Genomic DNA, 24,842 nt, shown 5'->3' with positions numbered 1-24,842 from the left:
AAAAGAAAATAAATTTTAACTGACAATTAAAATTCAGTAAAATTAAAAATTCTGTTTCTCAAGTTATACCAGACATATTTTAAGTACTTACTAGCCACATGTGCCTAATGTCTACCGTACTGGACAGTATAGATATAAAACGTTTTTATCATTGCAGAAAGTTTTATTGGACCAAGCTGTTGTAGTAAAAGATCTGTTTCAGTATTACATTCATTTCATTATATTAACTCATCACTGAATTACATAACCACACCTTTTTAATAATTTATTCCTTTTTATTCCAACATCTCGAATAAGATGTTCAGTAGAAATTCTTGTAAAAACGAAGCAAACTATAGCATATAGATCATAAAAATATATTTAGAACTAAAAATATAGAGTTAACATTTTAACTCCTTCTCCTTGGGAAAGCTGCTAACCTACTGTATCTTTCTATTTAAATCTATGGCAACAATTTTCAAACTATATCCCCCAACCTGAGCTACAGTTAGAAGTACTTATCTAGCAGCACCATAAGACAGGGAAATGAACGAATGAACGAATGAATGAATGAATGAATGTAGTCATCTGCAGCAGGGATCCCTAACCCCTGGGCTGCGGGCTAGTACCTCTCCGTGGCCTGTTAGGAACTGGCCTGACAGCAGGAGGTGTGTGGAGCAAACGAGCATTACCAGCAAGAGGTGTGTGGGGCAAGCTCTGCCTCCTGTCAGATCAGTTGAGGCATTCTATTCTCACACGAGTGCAAATTCTACTGTGAACTGCACACGCGAGGGATCTAGCTTGCACATTCCTTATGAGAATATAACTAATGCCTGATGATCTGAAGTGAACACTTTCATCCCCGCAACCACCATGGAAAAATTACGTTCCATGAAACCAGTCCCTTGTGCCAAAAAGGTTAGGGACTGCTTATCTACAGGACAGTGACATTATCTACTTAATAAATGATGATACCTCACTTTAATATCTAAAAGTGAAGACAAAACAAGCCAATACATACAACTTGAGAGTTTTTATGAGAATCAACTTTGTTATACAGTTAACCCTGGCAAAAGAATTATATGAACAATTTAAACTACTTTCTTACCAGGTCTCTTTAATCTATAATATTTGCATTCTAAATATGAAAACACTTTTGTGTTTTTTCTTATGGACTGAAGTGCTGAGCAAGGTAAATCACATTAATAAATTTTTGTTGCAGGTTAGTATTTATAAAGAATTTATAATGAACTGGTTATTCCCAGGACATATTTCTGTTAAAATTTTAATTCTGATTACTATATGATATGTGAATATTATCAACTTACTTATATTATTCAAGAACATTTTTTTCTGCTAAAATCATAAATAAGATTTCCAGTTAAACTTATAAGATGAAAAACCAAACCGAAAACTATCCCTTTATCTGCTAGTTATATCACTGTGCTCAAATTGTGAAAAACATTATATGCTTAATACTTATACTTTTCTGTATATGTATGATATACAGTGAGGATTTTTACATTTTTAAAAGAGTCACAGAAATCTGCAAAAATACTACAGAGAGATCTTGCACACCCTTTACTCAACGTTTACATCTTTCATAACTAAAGTGTATTGTAACAACCAGAAAATTGATATTGGTACAACTCATGTGTACAGTTCTATGACATTTTACTGCATGTGTAGATCTGTATAATCACTATCAGTCTCAAGATACAGAATTATTGTACCACCAAAAACATCTCCCTCATGCCACCCCTTTATAGTCATACCCATCCCCCCACCCCCACTACTATCACAAACTCTTACATTCACCAATCTGTTTTCCATTTCTATATTGTTATTTCAAGAATGTTATATATGGCCAGGTACGGCAGCTCACACCTACAATCCCAGCACTTTGGGAGGCTGAAGCGGGTGGCTCACTTGAGTCAGAAGTGCGAGACCAGCCTGGCTAACATGGCAAAACCCTGTCTCTATCAAAAATGCAAAAAGTAGCCAAGCATGGTGGCATGCACCTGTAGTCCCAGCTACTTGGGAGGCTGAGGCAGGAGAATAGTTTGAACCTGGGGGTCAGAGGTTGCAGTGAGCCAAGATCACACCACAGCACTTCAGCCTGGGTGACAGAGCAAGACTCTATCTCAAAAAAAAAGAATGCTATATACACAGAATAATACAGTATGTACACTTATGAGGCTGGTTTTCTTTACTCAACCATTGAGATACTTCCAAATTGTTGCAGGTATCAATAGTTCATTATTTATAGTTTGATTGCATTGTGACCAAAGAACATACTCTGTATTATTTCACTCCTTTTAAATGTGTTGAGGTTTGTTTTACGTTATGGCCCAGGATATAATCTATCTTGTAAAATGTTCCACTGCTACTTGAAAAGCATGTGTATTCTGCTGCTGTTGGGTAACTTGTTCCATAAATGTCAATTAGGTCTTGTTGGCTGATGGCAATGTTCAGTTCTTCTATATATTTGATACATTTTCTCTTCAGTTGTTCCATCAATTGCTGAGAGAGGGATGTTGAAGTCTCCAATTATAGCTAGATTTGTCTTTTTTCCTCTCAGTGCTATCATTTTTTGTTGCCCATACTTTGTAGCTGCTGTTTGGCATATGCACATTTAAGATTTGCTGTATCTTCTTGACCCCATTTTCTTTTGATTAATGTTTGTACAGTGTATCTTTTCTATCCTTTTACTTTCCACCTACTTATATATTATATTTGAATGAGTTTCTCATAGACTGTATATGGTTATGTCACTATATATCATATAAGGCATAAAGAAATAAAACAAGTTTTAAAAATCACACTAAAAGCCAGGCATGACAGCCCATGCCTGTAGTCCCCTGCTATTTAGGAGATTGAAGCGGGAGGACTCCTTGAGGTTAGGAGTTTGAGACCAGCCTGGGTAACATAGCGAGACCCTGTCTCCTAAAACAAAATAAAAATTACCCAGGCATTGTGGCATATGCCTACAGTCTCAGTTACTTGGGAGGCTGAGAGGGGAGGATTGCTTGAGTCCAGGAGTTCAAGGCTACAGTAAGTTATGACCACGCCATAGCAATCCAGCTGGGTGACAAAGTGAGACACTGTCTCTAAAAAAAATCTTTAATAAATTTTTTAAAATCACACTAAAGGATAAAAAAGTGAAGACCAGAAAGCAAATTTCTTGATTTCCAGTCCAAATGCTTTTTCACCTAAGCCAGTCTTGTTCTAAACATGCAAACTAATTAAAAACACATATAAGAATGTTAGATGAATAGATACATTGCAGACTATTCAACACTGTATAAAATTTTGTATACATATTGTGCTTCAGCAGAATTAGCTCTATCCTAATAAGGTAGCCAAATTTGTGTACTAACCTTTAATAACCATTTATATTTCACATAGAGTTTTAAAAGAAAACTTAAAAATAAGTTTTAAAATCCTTCTTAGTTTATAAGGTTGAGTCTGCTATTGAAAATAATGAAAATAAAATGTTGATTACTTGAAGAAACTAAGTGTATACTTGCTAATAAAACCTCTAAGTAATAAGAATGTCTGTATCAAAACCACAGTGAGATTCCACCTTACCACTAGTCAGAATGGCTACTATTAAAAAGTCTAAATAATAGACATTGGCAAAGTTGCAGAGAAAATGGAATGCTTTTACACTGTTGGTGGGAATATAAATTGTTAGGCCACTGTGGAAATCAGTTTTAACATTCCTCAAAGAAATTAAAACAGAACTACCATTTGACCCAGCAATCCCATTACTAGGTATATATCCTAAAGAAACTAAGTCATTCTACAAAAAAGGCACGAGCACTCCTATGTTTATCACAGCACTATTCACAATATCAAAGACATGAAATCAACCAACAGTGGACTGGATAAAGAAAATACAGTACATATACACCATAGAATACTACACAGACATAAGAAAGAATGAAATCATGTCCTTTGCAACAACATGGATGCAGCCGGAAGCCATTATCCTAAGTGAATTAATGCAAAAACAGAAAACCAATTCTCACTTATAAGTGACAACTAAACACTGGGTACACATGGACATAAAGATGGTAACAACAGACACTAGGGACTACCAGAGTAGAAGGAGGAAAGAGGAAGGGAGGCAAGGGCTGAAAAATTGTGGGTACTATGCTCACTTCCTGGGTGATGAGTTCAGTCATACCCGAACCTCAGCATCACACAATATACCCATGTAACCTACATGTGTACCCTGTGAATCTCAAATAAAAGTTAACATTAAAATATTTTTTAAAGAATGTCTGGAATAGGGTACATGAGAAAAAAGGTAAGTTACAGCAGTTTTTTTCTGACTATATAAGCTAAGAAAAGTTTTCTCCCTTTTCAAAGTATTTAACAGTACAAAAATAAATGATTCTTTGTAATTATGGAACTATTTATTTCTGCTAACTCATCTTAAGTCAATGGAAATCTGAAACTTTTCTTCCAAGTAGTAATATGTTAAGAAAATATACACGTTTTACAAAGTATCCCTAACAGACTAAATGACAGATAATCTCAACTGCAGAATCCATATTTTTCAGAAACTTATTTTAGTTATCATATTATTTTTTAACATAAGTTTTTTAAACTAAAATATTTTAAAATTTAAGAAAAATATTAAAGACAATTATTAGTGAGGACTCCTTATGAGTCCCAATAAGTAAACCTTACATAAAAGGGAGGCAGATTACTTTAGAACATCACCATCCCTGTTGTACAGAAGTCAATATTTTCTTTGGTTGTTTTTTTTTTTGTGTGTGTGTGTGTGTGGTTGCGGGGGGCAGAATCTCACTATTTTGGCCAGCCTGCTCTAGAACTCTTGGCCTCAAGCAATCCTTCCACCTCATCCTCCCAAAGTGCTAGGATTCCAGGCATGACTCACTATACTCAGCCAGAAGACCATATTTTGAAGGAGAGAAAATAGTGACAGGTAAAATTTATTGCCCAAGGTTACACAAAAAAGTAACAGCAATGATAAAGATTTAAAAAGCCTAGGCCGGGTACAGTGGTTCACACCAGTAATCCTAGCACTTTGGGAGGCCGGGGCAGGTGGATCACCTGAGGTCAGGAGTTCAAGACCAGCCTGGCCAACATGGTGAAACCCCATGTCCACAAAAATACAAAAAATTAGCTGGGTATGGTGGCGCACGCCTGTATTCCCAGCTACTCAGGAGGCTGAGGCAGGACAATCACTTGAACCCAGGAGGCGGAGGTTGCAGTGAGCCGAGGTCGCGCCATTGCACTCCAGGCTGGGCGACAAGAGCAAAACTCCATCTCCAAAAATATGTATATGTTATTTCCTCTTTTAAGAGCAAACATAGAATATTTTTGTAACTTTAAGTAGGAATGAATCTAACCGAGAAATGCATTTATAATTTATGCTAGTGTCTCAGAAGTCATTTAGCCCTACTCACTCATCATAAATTTTAGAACAATACTGAAAATTCCTTTACTGTGTCTTCAGAAGTACCCTTGTCTATGACATTGAGATTACAGTTGACACAGGTTGGCCCTCTGTCCAACCAAATGGACCAAGTTCATTATTTAGAGATACTCTGTAGAATGGACACATATCTCTTCCATGAAGATATCAATTTAGAAGCTCACAAATTTTTTAAAAGTATGGAGACCAGGTTCCATTTCTAGTAAGGTGAGTAAAATCAGACTGACTCTCCTACAAATAACTATAAACTCCAGATAATATACAAAAAAAAAAAAAATTGCCTGAAGCCCTTAAGCATGAACAAAAGCAGGAAGACTTAGAAAAGAAGTGGGAGTTTGGAAGAAGAAAGGAATAGCAACTAGGTAGGGGGTGCACTTTCCACTTTAATGTTGTAGCCTGAAGGAAGACCACAGTGAGTTGCAGCACACAGCAGTCAAAACTCAATAAAACTTTCTTGCCTGAAGAACAAGTGCACAGAGCAGAACCCGAGGCAATGGGATTGGGATATCCTAGAAAAGAGAAAGCCAAAAAGGTAGAGCCCAAAATTCTGGGTATAATCTCTGCCCAAGTCTATGGCTGACCCCCTGAACCACACACATAAAAAGCAAATTTAAGCAGTTTTCAGCTAAGGCAAAAAAAACTGAACCGGTATTTGAGTTGTTGCCCACCACAGAAGAGAAAAAGTCTGCAGTTTAAGCCTATTCAAGTAAATGGTCTTCTAAAACAAGACCAATAATACTCTTAGAGGAACAGAATAGAATCCAGAATTGCCACAATGTCTAGGATCCAAAACAAACTCATCAAGAAAGAGGAGAATGTGACCCATCTTTAAGGGAAAATATAATCACAAGAGGCCAACCTTAAGATGACCCGGATGTTAGAATTATCAGGCAAGACTTTAGAGCAGTTATTATAAAACTAATATACTCAATGGTTTAAAAAATGCTTATAATGAATAAAAAGATTTTTTTAAAAACTCAGCAGAGAAATCAAAACTATAAAAAAGGAACCAAATGGTAATTTTAGACCTAAAAATATATCTAAAATAAAACTTTAACTAGATAAGCTTAATAGTAGAATGGAGATGGAAAAGCAAAGACTCAGTAAACCTGAAGATAGATCAAAAGAAATTGTTGATTCCCAGGCAAGATGGCCAAATAGGAATAGCTTCAGTCTGCAGCTCCCAGTGAGACCCAATGCAGAAGGCGGGTGATTTCTACATTTCCAACTCAGGTACCTGGTTAATCTTATTGGGACTCGTTAGACAATGGGTGCAGCCCACAGAGGATGAGTAGAAGCAGGGTGGGGCATCACCTCACCAAGGAAGTGAAAAGGGTTGGGAAACTCCCTCCCCTAGCCAAGGGAAGCCATGAGGGACTGTGATGAGCAGGATGGTGCTATCCGGCCCATGTACCATGCTTTTCCCACAGTCTTTGCAACCCACAGACCAGGAGATCCCCTCGAGTGGCTACAGGACAAGGACCCAGGGTTTCAAGCAAAAACCTAGGTGGTTGTTTGGGCAGACATTGAGCTAGCTGCAGGAGGTTGTTTTTTTCTTCCATACCCCAAGGGCGCCTGGAACAACAGAAAGACAGAACCATTCACTCCCCTGAAAAGAGGGCTGAGGCCAGGGAGCCAAGTGGTCTTGCTCAGCAGATCCCATCCCCACAGAGCCCAGCAAGCTAAGATCCACTGGCTTAAAATTCTCCCCTAGCAAACTCCTGCGGACCTGCAGAAGAGGGGCCTGTTAGAAGAAAACTAACAAACATGAAGCAATAGCATCAACATCAACAAAAAGGATGACCATGCAAAACTCCATCTGAAGGTCACCGACAGCAAAGGGCAAAGGTAAATAAATCCACACATTACATAATGGCAATGGGATCAATGCAACAAGAAGAGCTAACTATTCCAAATATATATGCACCCAATAAGGAGCACCCAGATTCATAAAGCAAGTTCTTAAAGACCTACAAAGAGACTTAAACTCCCCATACAATAACAGTGAGGGACTTTAACACTCCATTGTCAGTATTAGACAGATCAATGAGACAGAAAATTAACAAGGATATTCAGGACTTGAACTCAGCTCTGGACCAAGTGGACCTAAAAGACATCTACAGAACTCTCTACCTCAAATCGACAGAATACACATTCTTCTCAGAACCACACAGCACTTATTCTAAAACCGACCACATAATTAAAAGTAAAACACTCCTCAGCAAATGCAAAAGAACAGAAATTCTAACAGTCCCTGAATAGACCAATAACAAGTTCTGAAACTGAGGCAGTAACTAACAGCCTACCAACCAAAAAAAGCCCAGGACCAGAGGGTTTCACAGCCGAATTCTACCACAGGTACAAAGAGGAGCTGGTACCATTCCTTGTGAAACTATTCCAAATAATATAAAAACAGGGACTCTTCCCTAACTCATTTCGTGAGGCCAGCATCATCCGATTCCAAAACCTGGCAGAGACACAACAAAAAAGAAAATTTCAGGCCAATATCCCTAATGAGCATCAATGCAAAAATCCTCAATAAAATACTAGTAAACTGAATCTGGCAGCACATTAAAAAGCTTAGCTACCACAATCAAGGTGGCTTCATCCCTGGGATGCAAGGCTGGTTTGACATATGCAAATCAATAAACATAATCCATCACATAAACAGAACCAAGGACAAAAACCGTATGATTATCTCCATAGATGCAAAACAGCCTTTGACAAAATTCAACACCCATTCATGCTAAAAACATTCAATAAACTAGGTATTGATGGAACATATCTCAAAATAACAAGAGCTATTTATGACAAACCCACAGCCAATATCATACTGAACAGGCAAAAACTAGAAGCATTACCTTTGAAAACTGGCACAAGACAAGGATGCCTTCTCTCATCACTCGTATTCAACATAGGATTGGAAGTTCTGGTCAGGGCAATCAGGCAAGAGAAAGAAATAAAGGGGATTCGAATAGAAAGAGAGGAAGTCAAATTACCTCTGTTTGCAGATTACATGATTGTATATTTAGCAAACCCCATCATCTCAGTCCAAAAACTCCTTAAGCTGATAAGCAATTTCAGCAAAGTCTCAGGATACAAAATCAATGTGCAAAAATCACAAACATTCCTATACACCAATAATAGACAAACAGGGAGCCAAATCGTGAATGAACTCCCATTCACAATGGCTACAAAGAGAAAAAAAAAACCTAGGAATACAACTTGCAAAGGATGTGAAGAACCTCTTCAACAAGAACTACAAACCACTGCTAAAGGAAATAAGAGAGGACACAAACAAATGGAAAAACATTCCATGCTCATGGATAGGAAGAATCAATATTGTGAAAATAGCTATACTGCCCAAAGTAATTTAAAGATTCATTGCTATCCCCATCAAGCTACCATTAACTTTCTTCACAGAATTAGAAAAAACAACTTTAAGTTTCATATGGAACCAAAAAAGAGCCCAAATAGCCAAGACAATCCTTAGCAAAAAGAACAAAGCTGGAAGTATCACACTACCTGACTTCAAACTACACTACAATGCTACAGTGACAAAAATAGCATGGTACTGGTACCCAAACAGATATACAGACCAATAGAACAGAACAGAGGCCTCAGAAATAACGCCACAAATCTACAATCATCTGATCTTTGACAAACCTGACAAAAACAAGCAATGGGGAAAGGATTCCCTGTTTAATAAATGGTGTTTGGAAAACTGGCTAGCCACATGCAGAAAACTGAAACTGGACCCATTCCTTACACTTTATACAAAAATTAACTCCAGATGGATTAAAGATTTAAATGTAAGACCTAAAACCATAAAAACACTAGAAGAAAACCTAGGTAATACCATTCAGGACATAGGTATGGGCAAAGACTTCATGACTAAAACACCAAAAGCAATTGCAACAAAAGCCAAAATTGACAAATGGGATCTAATTAAATTAAAGAGCTTCTGCACGGCAAAAGAAACTATCATTGGAGTGAACTGGTAACCTACAAAACGGGAGAGAAACCTTTTGCAATCTATCTATCTGACAAAGGGTTAATATCCAGAATCTACAAGGAACTTAAACAAATTTACAAGAAACAAACAAACGACACCATCGAAAAATGGGCAAAGGCTATGAACGGACACTTTTCAAAAGAAGACATTTATGCAGCGAACAAACATATGAAAAAATGCTCATCATCACTGGTCATTAGAGAAATGCAAATAAAAACCACAATGAGATACCACCTCACAGCAGTTAGAATGGCAATTATTAAAAAGTCAGGAAACTACAGATGCTGGAGAGGATGTGGAGAAATAGGAACACTATTACACTGTTGGTGGGAGTGTAAATTAGTTCAACCATTGTGAAAGACAGTGTGGCGCTTCCTCAAGGATCTAGAAATAGAAATACCATTTGACCCAGCAATCCCATTACTGGGTAAATACCCAAAGGATTATAAATCATTCTATTATAAAGACACACACACACATATGTTTATTATGGCACTATTCACAATAGCAAAGACATGGAACCAACCCAAATGCCCACCAATGTTAGACTGGATAAAGAAAATGTGGCACATATATACCATGGAATACTATGTAGCCATAAAAAAGGATGAGTTCATGTCCTTTTCAGGGACATGGATGAAGCTGGGAACCATCATTCTCAGCAAACTAACACAATAACAGAAAATCAAACACCGCATGTTCTAACTCACAAGTTGGGAGTTGAATGGTAAGAACATGGGCACAGGGAGGGGAACATCACATACCAGGGCCTGTTGGGAGGCAGGAGGCAAAGGGGAAAGATAGCATTAGGAGAAATACCTAATGTAGGTGCTGCAGTTATTAAAACAGCAGTTATTATCGTATTTCAAAATATTCTGCTGTGACTCTTCTGGTAAATATATTTATTTTGGTAAGATAAAATGCTCAGTGAAAAAGACAATTACAAAAGAGAGTGAATGGTACAACTGCACAGAGTGATTAAAGAATTTGAATAGCTAAGTGTATAAATATATATTTTAAAAACTCTAAAAGATATATACCTACAACTAAATTCTAGGAAGGACATGCTGAGGTGACAAAAGGGATTTTTCACTTCTTTACACATTTCTGTGTTGTTTGGATTTTCTTTTTTTTTTTTTTTTTGTTTGGATTTTCTAAAATAAACATGCATTATCTCTATAAGCAACAAAAACAATAAAAACATTCCATTTAGGGAGAAAAACAGCTTTCTTAACAATTAAATCATTCTCAAATCATTCAATTTAGATTCATTCTGTTTAGATTATTTATCATTGTTCTAAAAATGTACCATGGTTTTTCTTGAGAGACAGCACATATATACCCCTCTCTTCTTTCATTCCTGTGTGTTTCACATCCCGGCTGTCTTTCAAAAAGAAATAATAACTATTGCCTTACATACCTGGTGGAGGAAACATCAGCCTACGGTCCTGTTCCCATGGAGGTGACAGGGACCCAGTGTCAGAAGGAGCCCTATGAGGATCAGTTAACCTATCACAGCTTGATTCTCCTCTTTCATTGGTAATCTGATGGTCCAAAGGATTCCCTGGGCCTCTTGAGCCTAATTAAAGAAAAAAAATACAAATTTGTTTCATCTTAAAAAGTCTTATATACTTGTTTTACATATAAAATCAGTGGTTAAATCATAAATTATAATTACGAAATCTGAAAAGTAAGGGTGTAGAAAGTAAATTACTATCATGATTCCTATGCCAGATGTAGCAGGGTAATTATAAAGTGATTATAATAAATGATTAAATTAAAAATATATAAAATAAATATATTAAAATAAATGAATATAAAATACTATGATTTTTAAAAATAGATGATTTTCTTGCTTAAACTAATATTACAATAATCCAAATGAGCATGATTTCTTTAAAACAGTCATCTTAGCAGTTATATATCTATTTCAGTAATTTTCCTACTATTTAAAGTATTTTTCAGAAAAACTCTTTTGGAAATGCACTCAGATTAACTTAAGAGCCATGCAGGCCGGGCCTGGTGGCTCACACCTGTAATCCCAGCACTTTGGGAGGCCGAGGCAGGCAGATCACGAGGCCAAGAGATCGAGACCATTCTGGCCAACTTGATGAATCCCCGTCTCTACTAAAAATACAAAAATTAGCTAGGTGTGGTGGCACACACCTGTATTCCCAGCTACTCGGGACGCTGAGGCAGGAGAATCGCCTGAACCCGGAAGGCAGAGGTTGCAGTGAGCCAAGATCACACCACTGCACTCCAGCCTGGCAACAGAGCAAGACTCCATATTTTAAAAATAAATAAATAAATAGCACTATGCAAAAAATTGCACCTCAATATTAAAACATGACTCTCCAGTTCTGCCCAAATTCAACAAGTAGTGTTAAGAGTCAATGAGAAGATAAGAAACACTTCTGCCCAAAAATGATTTTAACTAGCCTGATTTAAAACATTATATACAACAGATAAATTGGCTCTATATGGCTTTCAGTAATTTCTAAATATCAAATTCACATTCAAAAGAGAATTCATAAGTTCTGAAGACAAGTCTAAAACAATAGTTTCAAAAAAAAACCAACACTGTTGAAATAATCACTTTAAATGAGCTAACATTCATTTGGATAAGAAAAGCTGGTATGTTTACATTTATAAAGGGGTAAGTAATTTTAAAGTCCCCTTCTTATGACCACAGAAAAGATAGTACCTTAATTTAAAACCCATATTGAGGGCCAGGCACAGTGGCTCACGCCTGTAATCACAGCACTTTGAGAGGTTGAGGAGGGCAGATCACCCGAGATCAGGAGTTCGAGACCAGCCTGGCCAACATGGTGAAACCCTGTCTCTACTAAAAGTACAAAAATTAGCCAGGTGTGGTGGCAGGTGCCTATAACCCATCTACTAGGGAGGCTGAGGCAGGATAATCACTTGAACTCAGGAGGAGGAGGCTGCAGTGAACCGAGATCGTGCCACTGCACTCCATCCAGCCTGGGTGACAGAGTGAGACTCTATCTCAAAAAAAAAAAAAAAAAAAAAAACCCATATTCAATTAAAATGGAAAAGACAAATATAAAAAATGTTTTAACATTCATAATATACATTAATACCTCATTTATCTGTCATTGAGGGGGAAAATGGGTCTTCTCAAAATTATATTGTCCAGGAAACAAAAGCTTATTCTCAAGAACAGCAAGGCAGGGTCTCACTGTTTCCCAGACTTGAGTGCAGAGGTGCGATTCTCAGCTTACTGCAACCTCCATCTCCTGGACTCAAGCAATCCTCCCAGCTCAGCCTTACAAGCAGCTGGGACAACAGGCATGTGTAACCACACTTTGCTAATTGTTGTATTTTCTGTAGATACAGGGTTTTGCCATGTTATCCAGGCTGGTCTCGAACTCCCGGGCTCAAGTAATCCCATCACCTCAGCCTCCCATATTACTGGGATTATAGGTGTAAGCCACTGCACCCAGAAAACAATTTTTTTTTTTTCAATAAAAGTCTAAGGCCCAGGCACGGTGGATCATGCCTATAATCCCAGCACTTTGGGAGGCCAAGGCAGGTGGATCATGAGGTCAGGAGGTCGAGACCATCCTGGCCAACATGGTGAAACCCCATCTCTACTAAAAACACAAAAAAGTTGGCTGGGCATGGTGGCGCACACCTGTAGTCCCAGCTACTCAGGAGGCTGAAGCAGGAGAACTGCTTGAACCCAGGAGGCAGAGACTGCAGTGTGCCGAGATCGCACCACTGCACTACAGCCTGGGTGACACTGAGAGACTCCATCTCAAAAAAAACAAAAAAGGCTAACTAAAATGGCCCAGCGCAGTGGCTCATGGCTGTAATCCCAGCACTTTCAGAGGCCGAGGTGGGCGGATCACCGTAAGTCAAGAGTTCAAAACCAGCCTAGCCAACATGGTGAAACCCATCGCTACTGAAAATACAAAAATCAACCAGGTGTAGTGGTACGTGCCTATAATCCCAGCTACTCGGAAAGCTGAGGCACAGGAATCGCTAGAACCCAGGAAGTAGGGGGTTGCAATGAGCAGAGATGTCGCCTGGGCGACAGAGTGAGACTATCTCAAGAATAAGTAAATAATAAAAAAGAAGTCTAGGCTGGACACGGTGGCTCAGGCCTGTAATCCCAGCACTTTGGGAGGCTGAGGTGGGCAAATCATGAGGTCAAGAGATCGAGACCATCCTAGCCAACATGGTGAAACCCTGTCTCTACTAAAAATACAAAAATTAGCTGGGCATGGTGGCATGCACCTGTGGTCCCAGCTACTCGGGAGGCTGAGGGGGAAGAATCGCTTGAACCCAGGAGGCAGAGGTTGCAATGAGCCGAGATTGTGCCACTGCACTCCAGCCTGGTGACGGAGCAAGACTCCGTCTCAAAAAAAGAAGAAGTCTAACTAAAATGCTTACTCCATTTCAGCACTTCCTTTAAGAGAAGAAACCAAAATTAATTTTAACTTCTCTTGGTAACTTGTACAAATCAGCATAAGCATTCATGTTTAATATATAGTAATCTTTAAAACAAATTTTCCATCTACTCCCTTTAGTAGAATCAGATCAACTGGTTTTTAAATCAGGAAGTAAACTACCATTTTTCCTTATGGGTATACATTCTATTAAATTCCCCAAATCTTTCCTTCTAGCTTCTCATCCTAATAATTAGCTCATTAGAAGAAGAAGGCTGGGAAAACAGAAAATGTGCAAGCGTCAGTCAGGCTGAGTTCATCTGGAATGAAGCACAGAGATTTAAAGGAGACATTCAAAGCTTTCCCTCCTGATTGCTTACTTCCAGAAGATCAGAGCTATAGGCCAACTGACTACCCAGTGAAAATTACAAACCTGAAAATACTACTGATTAAAGTTTTCTATTCAAACCAAAAGTTACATACAATGTGCTCTAAAAAGAAATTGTTGTATTTATACTTAATATTATTCAAATGTATCACTCATCCAAACTTCAAATAAAAAGATAGTAAAAGTAAGGAAAACAATGGGTACTCTCCATCCTCCTTTGGTGGATCAAAGAAACTTTTAGTTCAAATCAACTCTGTCAGAACCAATGACAACTTACCTGGAACTTCTGTAGCTTTTTAAACAAATAGTAAAACACCCTTGCAGATAATCTAAACACATTGTATCTTTAAATTCAATAGGAGAGGAGATAGAAGAGGAGAAATCAAAGGTAAATTTTAATCATTTCAAATATTCAATTGACTACAAGCAATCCTTGACTTATGTAATTCGATTTCCAGTGATTCATATTTGCAGTTTAGCCAATCATGCCCTTATTTCTAGGGCACTGTTTTTTTCAGACAGCTAGCTCCTACTCATTTGTGATGTGTGAAATTTTAAAAATAATGCTAATTAATGAAACAAGATTAAACCGAATAGAAAACAACAAAACTGTATGGTAAGTACTATTATATGTAGCAGGTTTCAATTACATTTATGTTGGTGTGCAATATGACATACTATAAAATGCTTTTCTTGGTGTGAGTCAAGGTAAAAAATAGGGGGGTGAGGATGGACTTAGGGAACTAAGTCCTAAGCTTGCAGCAGACATGTCAAAATCAGTCCCTTTCCTAAAGTGCTTAATGCAAAGCCTCCCTTTAAGTATCAGTCTATAGGGTAGTCCTTTTCCCTACGAGCCTCCAGTTCAAAAGCAACACAAGCAAAGGCTCTGAAGGGACCCCAGGCTGTGGCCCAATCTACAGGGGCGACTGGGAGGTAGACAAGAACAGTTCTAAGTGTAGCAAAATGAGGCTGGAGAAAGAGGATACAAACAATATATGGGCAAAGGGAGAATATCTCATGACCATAGAGTAGAAAGTTGATTTTTCTCATATTCTCTGAAAGCAATTTCAAAGGAAGAGTTCCAAAAGTATTTGGAATAATGGCAACTTCAACTAACAAGTACAGAGACTTCCTGAGATACTATTTAGATGAGTAATAGCCAACTAAGTTTATGAATTTTGATTTGTTGGATTTAATTTGTTGTTTTTATTTAGATTTATTACTTTATGTTCCTATCTCAAATTCAATCTGTTAAAATCACTGATAAAAAGAGTGAAAATGTTTCACTGGTGAAGAAGGTAATCAGCTCTAATAAAACGCAGACTTGGAATGGAAACTGTAAGACTTTTGATTTTGGAATAAATAGGGCTCTATATCTCTGAATTTCACCACAGATTAACGGAAAACTTTAAAACAACTTGACAAAGTAAGTATGGTGGGAGATCAAAAAAGGAAAACTCCAGGTACACAGGAGTTTTCAAAGGTACTAGGGCCGTTTATAAGACCAGGTAATGTTGATGAGATAAATGCAGAATAGCTAATGCTTAGGCCTGAGGTAGCTACAGAAATTCTCAAGAACACATAAGGTGTTGACAACAGACAATCCTGGCTGGTTTCACAATGTATTAACAAATGATTTAGACCACAGTAGAGGTTCCCATCAAAAATCTGCCTACAAGAAGAACACTACTGATTTCCTTGAGTCTATAAAAAGATTCTTTCACTTTCTGATTTTCTGCAATAAAAAGCTCATGATACTAATGTAAATTTTTTTTAATTCCAAATTTTAATGTTTCATCAAAATATAATTTTATAGTGGCTCACACCTGTAGTCCCAGCACTTTGGAATGCAGAGGAGGGTGGATCACCTGAGGTCAGGAGTTAAGAGACCAGCCTGGTCAGCCAAGGTAGCAAAACCTATTTCTACTAAAAATACAAAAAAAATTAGCCAGACGTGGTGGCATGTTCCTGTAATCCCAACTACTGGGGAGACTTAAGCAGGAGAATTGTTTGAACCTGGGAGGTGGAGGTTGCAGTGAGCCGAACTTGCACCACTGCACTCCAGCCTGGGCAACAAGAGTAAAAACTCCGTCTCAAAAAATACATATATATACACACATATATATATTTTTTATATATACACATATATATTATATATGTATATATATGTAATTTTATGCTAGTTTATACTGTTATTGTATTTTATGTAGTCTTATAAAATTTTATATTACATCGTGTAATATATTGTTTTTAAGAAGTCAAAAATATGGTTTAAAAAGATACATATCAAATCCTTGATCAAAATGTAATCTAATATAGCACTGTTTCTAAGAGAAAAATATATTAAAATTAGATGTCATAGAGCTCCTTTTCCAAATAAAAGTTATTTCCAATAAGTGCAAGGAATGCCTATATTTTCCAAATGTTTACAGATCATTTTTAAGGTACAGTGAAAGGAAAATATAAAGTAAGGAAGAAATCTAGAGTAATAAAGATGTTTAAACAATATACCTCTTCCTCCTCCCCCTGGAAGCAAAGGTGAGAGTCTGAGTGGACCCTCCAACAAAGTTGGAGGAGAGAGAAAAGCTCTCGTTTCAGATGAAGGCCGACCCAATGGTGAGGGACCATATGGGGAATGCTCTGGAATAATTAAAACAGCATATTTAAATTCATAGTTTCACTTAGCTACACTATAGAGTTAGAATCCCATTTCAATAATTACCATCAGGTCATCGTATTGCCAATTTAAGTTTATTCCATGTCCTGAACATATCCTTTGATTTTGCTAATATAGAACAGAATTAAATACGGAGCCTGGTGTTTTCAATATTTGTCTACCAAATAGACACTTTAACCAATAAAAACATCAACCTATCGGGAATTAATACACTTAAATAATCATTTATATTAAGTAAAGGATATTGGAGATATGTTTTAGAGTTACAGGAGGATATGGGGAGCATACAGTTTGATTTTTTGTTTTCACTAGGAGTAAAAACATCCAGACATTTCAGCTGGTGAGAACTGCAACACAGAAGTACTCAGTTTAAATCAGGACCAGATAGGCTGTATTGAGCCATGAATTGTTTGAATAACACTCAGATTATGAAAAGGAGAAAAATGCATAAAACACTCTGAAGCTAGACCACAAATTACTTTTGATTCATTGCCAGTAAAAAGTCAGTTTACAAATACTAATTTATTAAATAAATCACTTTATCTATGATCTATATAGCCAAGACACCTACCACTTTACAAACTTCACCACTCTTAAATAATGGTTTTGTTTCCAAGGTCAATAATCAAAAACAAAATACAAACAAACTAAAAAAACAACAAAATAACATTTTTAAAACATGTTAAATTTAAAACATTGGTGTAGCTGGTATTCAAACCAGCTACAAGAAGAGATCAAAGCATTATTTACCCTCCCTGAAACTTCTGTGTTGGATTCAAACAACTATCCTTCTGTATACTTCACCCCAAACCAAACTTTGTTACTACCTAAAATTCTTAATAATCTCATATTTTTTTAATGTAGAAACAGACTCTCATTTTAATGAAATTTTACTCTCAAAAGTGATATTTTATAACTTTCCAAAGATTATTAAAATGGGATTCTACCTATATATAGATTTATTTTCACTACCTCAGAAGCTTAATTCCAATTCAACCAAAATTGTTATGAAAAAATTTAAACTGTTTGCAAAAGTTTGAGAGTATTGCAGACCCTAACTTAACAACAGACAGAAATGTTAAATATGTCTTACAAAAAATTGGTCCTCCCTTGAAGGTAATTAAAGCAATCAAAACTCAGATTGAGGTTTTCCCACCTTTTAAATTAATACTTTTAAATAATTAAAAACTATTTTTAATTATTAAGCAAGCAAATTTCAAAGTATAGTTAATAGGTAAACAGTCACAATGCTATTCCATGTAAGCACTCCTTATTCATTCAATCTCCCGGAAAATTGTTAATGAGTACCTTAGTATATGCCAAGCACCTGGCTTTTCAAGGAGCTCAAGGTACTAAATATATATCATTTTACAAAATCCTACTGAGCAATGAAAGCAACAATGATTTTCATTATTGCTCAGGAAACAAAACCTGGAAACTTGGGAGGCTCTGAGAGAGCTTAGACTAGAACCTTGGTTCCAAAATCTAAAATATTTATATAAATAACAGGGTTAACTTACACTAATAGAAACTATATGTGCTATATATATATGTAAAATATGTATTTTAAAAGAGGGGTTAAAAAAAAAAGACTACCTCTGCCAAATGCTGTATTTGGAACATCAAGTGCATAAGGATCTTTTTCTAAAAGTTCAAATTTAAACTCTGTTTCAGTTAATCTGCAAATAAAGAACAAACATCTCTAAGTTACTCATCCAAGAGAAGCACCCACATTTCAAGAAAAATGCCACTACCAAGTACAAGCTACTCTTCACTATCTTTTAATATCTGCACAGAATAAACAGATCCTCTAAAATTATTCTGACCAAAACACCTTTATCTCCCACTGCTTATTAACTGGAGTAACCAGTTACTTGCTGCCCTAGGGATAGTGATGTTTTGTGGAGTCTTAGAATTGTTTTGTTTCTTCTTCAAAACTAGACTACCATGAGTACTATATCACAAAACCAAATTTTTGAAATACAAGAATCCTCCAAGGTCAACTAGTTCAAGTTTGTCATTTTACAACTAAGGAAACTGAGGCTAGGAGTTTAAATGATTTATTCACAATGAAAGTGCCAGGATTAAGACACAGGTCCTGGCTCTGAGTCATGTATGCTTTCCATTGTAATGTGATTCATATGATTCCAGTTATAACACTGGAAATCCCATTAATTTGTCCTACTATCTTACTCGTAAACTTTTTATCCTACAAATGTGATATTTTAAAAGAATCTAGTTCTTGATTTCTAGTTCTTAATCATCAGATCTGAAATAAAATACTTAATAATTTGATTTTAATTTCTGCAACTAGAAAAGACAGGCAAGAGAACTAAAAACTAATATTGGATAATGTTAATAGTACATTTTGGCAAGAAATTATAACACTCTAAGAAAACTGTTACCATCTTCATAGAAAAGCATTTATTCTTCCCTGGTATTGTACACTGTGGACATTTATTCTACCTTTCATTTTATTATTGTAAATCAATGTCACCCAATACTACAAAACCAGGAAATTAGAGAAATTAATGAATATTATCCTATCTACTTATGCATTAAAAGATGTTGATATTCTGGGCATTACTACGGCAAAGAGATTCATCCTTTCTCTTTCCAATCATTTTTACCTGCCTCCAACTACACTGGTTTAAAAAACTTTTTAGTTATACTTTTTACAGAAGAATCTTTGAACAGTATCCCCCAAGTGACACTTCAGTGACCTAAGACAAGTACTTCAACAAACAAACAACAACAAAAACCTAGTCATTCCTAGTAAAACTAAAAGATACTTCATGAGATATGCTGGATTCACTGCAAGTTTTCTTATTAACCTTATAAAAGTATTACCTAATTAATGAAATAACGGTAAGAATAATAACTAATTTAAAGTGTTCCCACTAAGATACTTACTTTTGTCTGTTGTGAGCATTTTCTTTCCTTAAATCATTGAGGTTTCTTTCAGCAGTTCGAGCTGCCAACTTGAAGAAAATAACGTATTTTAAAAATACATTTATATAAACTTTAAAAATAAGCAGAAATATGTCATTGTAAATATTCATTAATTTAAAAAAAACAAATATCACAACAATGGCATACAAATTATCATCACTTAAGTAAGAAAAAGTGTAAGACTTAGACTCTGAAAGATCAGAATTTCAATATCTACTCTTACCTCTAGTCACACGACCTTAGGCTGTTTCCTCATCTATAAATCTGGGATTATAATACCTATTTTAAAGAGTTACTGAGTAGAATGAACAAGTAATGTATGTAAAAGGCCTTTAAGTACGGTGCCTAGAACACAAGAGATTTTAATAAACATCCTATCTTTTTGTTATTATAGTTGAGACTTTATTATCCCCCTACCTTCTCTAAAGCTGATAGTTTGAGCCATGTTCTTGTCCCCATCCACCCCAAGGTCAAACATTCAGAGTCTCGTGGACTCTAAACTCAGTCAGTCTAGGTTCCAATTGGGTGATTAGTTCCTTGAAATGAACACTTTTTCCCTGAATAACAAGTTAAACTCTGTTACCACATGACTTTTCAGAAACTAATATTAGCCTCTCCTATTAACTGTCTTCTGCCCAGACCCCAGTCTGCTCCTGTGGGTAGCTCAGCTCTGGAGCGCATGACAAGCTACTGCTCAGTGTCACTTTCATTCCTTCTACCAATCCCAATTCAGCTAAAAACATACCTTATCTGTGGAGCTTCTCCCAGGCGACCTTCCTGATATATAATTATTTAGCCTGTGGTTCCGTGGGTTTTCCTGCCTGCCCCTGTGCTCTAGAGCACGTGAGGATAGTTATTTCCTAGGTATCATCTGGCTGTCCCAGATCTGTATATCCAACTCCAATCTGTAGTCTCCATCCATGTTGTCTAAGATAACCTTTATCTACCTTAGGAGATTTCACTAAATATGCAGGGGTGAGGGAGGAATGTGGAATTGTTACCTCTGGGCCTCAGCATATTCCCTTCTTGGACATTGTTGTTTGTGGTTTTTATTCTGATCTTTACAAGTCAGTGTCTCTGTAAGATCTGTAAGATGTTCCTGCTGCCCTTCCAGAAACAGCCTGATTATGATCCTACCCTGAGACTGTGTGCGGACCTCTCCATCTTTAAAGAATAATCTATATCTAAGTATTTTACAAGTGGTAAGGAGTGGTTAAGTAAATTTATCTCCAAGCCCAGCTTAATTCAGTAACAAATTTTCGTTTGAACCCTCAGTACCAAAGCACACAGAATCTTAGAACTGAGGAGGACCTAGACATTCAACATACCTAATCCCTTACCCTAGGCTGGAATCGCCACTCCAACATGTCTAAGAAACATCTACCAAGCTTCAATATAACAATAATAAAAACAACAGTTAACATTCACTAAATGTATGCCATGTGTCAGGCACTTGGATATCACCTTACATGAATTTAATCACCACAATCGCCCTATGAAATCGGTACTATTGATATATCTGTCTTACAGATAAGAAAACTGATGATAGGTGATGAAGCCAGGACACCAGCCAAGACAGCCTAATTCCAGACTCCATGTATTCACCCACTGTGCAAACTGCCTACTGTTGAGGACTCCTAGTGACAAGTACTCCAAAGGCCAGCTATTACAACAGTCCTATACGTTAGAGTGTCTTTCTTACAATTGGTCAAAATCTGCATCCTTATCGCTTCCTCACACAGTTAGTTCCTCTGGAGCACAGATACACTATTTATCATGATGACGCTTTTCTTAATGTGTACCCAGTAATTCAATACTGAGAATCAGGTAACAGAATTTTAGGACTTTTACAAGTAGAAGGGGCTTTGAAGATCACTTAATCTAATCCCATCATTACACAAATGAGGAAATAGGACCAAAGAATTTTAAGTAGCTTATCCAAAACTAATTAGTGGCAATCCAGTGCCCTGAAACAATCAATCCATGAACATTATATCACCTTCCCCAGAGAGTATAAACTCCTTTCAAAGAAGCAATGTGCTGAAAGCAGAGAAGGAAAAATAAGATTTTTGGAATAACTGTGTTGGAACAAAGTGTTTAGTTCACAAAGAATATCATTTCACTATTTCCAAAATTAAAAGAAACTGATTTTTTAGAATACTATCTTTATTTTCATCTAATTTAAATGAGCAGCATATCTTATGAAAAAAAAGTATAATTTAACAAAAGAGACTTAAGGAAATTTAAAACTTACCCAATTATCATGTGCTTTTTTCTCATGGGAAATAATCTGAAAAAGAAAGTAATTAAAATGCCACTGACAATTATTTTTCTTAAGTAAAAAACATTCACAGCTACCACTATGATGTAGCAGACAACCCAAAAATATCCCTTGCATCTCTGAAGAGTAAGCAACATTTTTAAAGCAAATTTTCATGTATATATAATCTATTTTATAACAAAAACTAAATGTAAAGACAATTAAAGTTTTTGTTTGGTAAACTTTTACTTTATGCAATAATCAACAGGAATTGCCAATTAACATATAACTTGTCTGACTGGTCTGACTGAGTATAAGACCCCACTGTTGATATGAATTTATGTGATGCAATCTACCTTCCCAAAGCAGCAAAAGATATGACAATTTTTTTTTTTTTTTGAGATGGAGTCTCACTCTGTCCCCCAGGCTGGAGTGCAATGACACAATCTCAGCTCACTACAACCTCTGCCTCTTGAGTTTAAGTGATTCTTTTGACTCAGCCTCCCAAGTAGCTGGGATTACAGGCATGTGCCACCACCCTCGGCTAATTTTTGTATTTTTTTTTTAAGTAGAGACAGAGTTTTGCCATGTTGGCCAGGCTGGTCTAGAACACCTGACCTCAAGTGATCCACCCATCTAGACATCGCAGAGTGCTGGGATTACATGCTAGAGCCACTGCGCCCAGACAATATGTCAATTTAAAATAAGATTTCTTATCCCAGAATCTTTGGCTCCTTGGAAATGTCCCATAGCTACATGCAACACCTCAAAAGAGGTGTACAACTGGTCAAGTAATTAAATTTCTGCAACAATTCAAACAAATCAGAATTATTTTAAATTACACACACACACACACACACACACACACACATATATATATATATATATATACCTGCCCTTGATAAGAATGAATGGTTCTCTCCAATTCTTCCTCAAGATCTTTGGCTCGCTTTCTAAATGGAATGAATAATTATTCTACTATTAACATATCATAAGAAATGACAGAACTTACTCTCTAGTAAAAAAATATTAATTAAAACACCCAGAATGCTCTATTTCAGTAAAAAATAACTCCAGAACTCCCCATTAAGAAATAATCACCTCTGAGAGTTCTACAGTATAATTTTTCCTAAACTAATTTTAACATTGATTACAACTTAAGAATACTACTTGAGTTTACCTACACTAAAAGTCACACAAGTATTTATATTACATGGTATATTGGTTTTCTCTTTTAAGAAGAATGATCCTAGAAGATTTATTCAAATGTTGGTAGTCTTTTTTTTTTCTTTGAGACAGCGTTTCACTCTTGTTGCCCAGGCTAGAGTGCAGTGGTGCAATCTCAGCTCACTGCAACCTCCACCTCCAGGGTTCAAGCGATTCTCCCGCCTCAGCCTCCTGAGTAGCTGGGATAGGCACCCACCACCATGCCCAGCTAATTTTTTGTATTTTTAGTAGATATGGAGTTTCATCATGTTGGCCAGGCTAGTCTCAAACTCCTGACCTCAGGTGATCCATCCACCTCAGCCTCGCAAAGTGCAGGGATTATAGGCGTGAGCCACTGTGCTCAACCAGATGTCAGTAGTCTTAATAGAATTCAAGGAAATTAGCAATCATTGTCAAGTAAAAGTTACTTGTTACATTTATGATATTAACATAATCTCATAAAGTATTTCTTTGGATAAAACTCAAGCTTGCTCTTCCTGAGGTAAAATGAAGCATCACAACTATTTGGGATACTACTGAATCTTGCCCTTTTTTCCTCCATATTTTCTATTTCCTGGGACCTAGTAAGGACCAAACCAAGGTAAACTCCAGATTTATAGTCTTTTAAATACTTCAGAATGCTCTGTCGCTCACTCTTCTTTTTGTGGCACACCTATTGATTCACTGATAGTACATACATTCTTCTCAATTTGAACCAAAGAGGAAAGACCTTAAAATTAATATCCATTCATAAATATCTTGACACTAACATAAAATAAAATTGTCCATATTCAACTGTGAGAGATTTTAAAAATCACACAACCTGAAAAACATTTTTCCTCTCTATATTTTCTGTATAATTGCTTAAAACCAAGAAATCCGAATGAAAAGTGTTGAGACAAAAATATATTATTTTTTGTCTGCACCAACTGTCAGATTTTTAAATGTTTTCTATTTTCAGTTGATTTATTATTTTTTCTGGCATTAAGTTTTTTAGATACTCTTCTTATCCCAAAAAAGAAATGGGGAAAATATATTTAATACCTATAGGTCTCCAGCTCTTCAGTGGCATGGCTGATCTTTTCGTCGACTTTAGAAAGTTTTTCTTCTTTCTCTAACCGGTAATTTTCCTCTACCGTTAATTTCCTTAAAGCAAAAAGAGTTTTAATTATTTTAATACATGTCATAAGACAATTCTATCTTTTTAATTGTACCAAAACCGGCAATTCCTGTAAAGTGATTTCTAAAATACTACTGAAAACATTACCTGCAAGAAAAAAAAAAAAGCACCTGTATAAATATTCCTGGTGTGGAATTTAATATTACAAACTCAAATTGTAAAGCACTATGTCTAATCCAGAACTACTAAAGGTTTTCTACTATTATTACTAATAGTTTTCTACTATAATACTACTACTACAAGAGTTTTCTATATAAATTTATCTTGAAAATAGGACCAAAGATAAATTTAATAAAA

The 24,842-nt window shown here is 36.3% G+C and overlaps 1 protein-coding gene across 11 annotated transcripts in view; it reads right to left on the bottom strand.

Moving 5' to 3' along the window:
* Positions 1 to 24,842, bottom strand: part of MIA2 (MIA SH3 domain ER export factor 2) — a 104,344-nt gene that overhangs the window by 10,384 nt on the left and 69,118 nt on the right. For 7 of the 11 annotated variants that reach the window (XM_064365812.1, XM_064365813.1, XM_064365820.1 and 4 more), the window contains 7 exons: positions 24,410 to 24,511; positions 23,052 to 23,112; positions 22,154 to 22,189; positions 19,861 to 19,928; positions 18,544 to 18,626; positions 16,782 to 16,910; positions 10,888 to 11,046 (listed from right to left, as the gene is read on the bottom strand). In XM_064365812.1, coding sequence (XP_064221882.1) covers positions 10,888 to 11,046; positions 16,782 to 16,910; positions 18,544 to 18,626; positions 19,861 to 19,928; positions 22,154 to 22,189; positions 23,052 to 23,112; positions 24,410 to 24,511 — 638 coding nt within the window. The remainder of the gene's footprint in view (positions 1 to 10,887; positions 11,047 to 16,781; positions 16,911 to 18,543; positions 18,627 to 19,860; positions 19,929 to 22,153; positions 22,190 to 23,051; positions 23,113 to 24,409; positions 24,512 to 24,842) is intronic. The other 4 variants (XM_064365814.1, XM_064365815.1, XM_064365822.1 and 1 more) reach the window with 1 other exon arrangement.

This window comes from Aotus nancymaae, unplaced genomic scaffold (genome assembly GCF_030222135.1).
Source record: "Aotus nancymaae isolate 86718 unplaced genomic scaffold, 86718_ANA_hifiasm-v0.15.2.pri h1tg000062l, whole genome shotgun sequence".
Classification (NCBI taxonomy): domain Eukaryota; kingdom Metazoa; phylum Chordata; class Mammalia; order Primates; family Aotidae; genus Aotus; species Aotus nancymaae.
The sequence above is the reverse complement of the archived record's forward strand: the minus strand, read 5'-3'. Positions and strand labels throughout refer to the sequence as shown.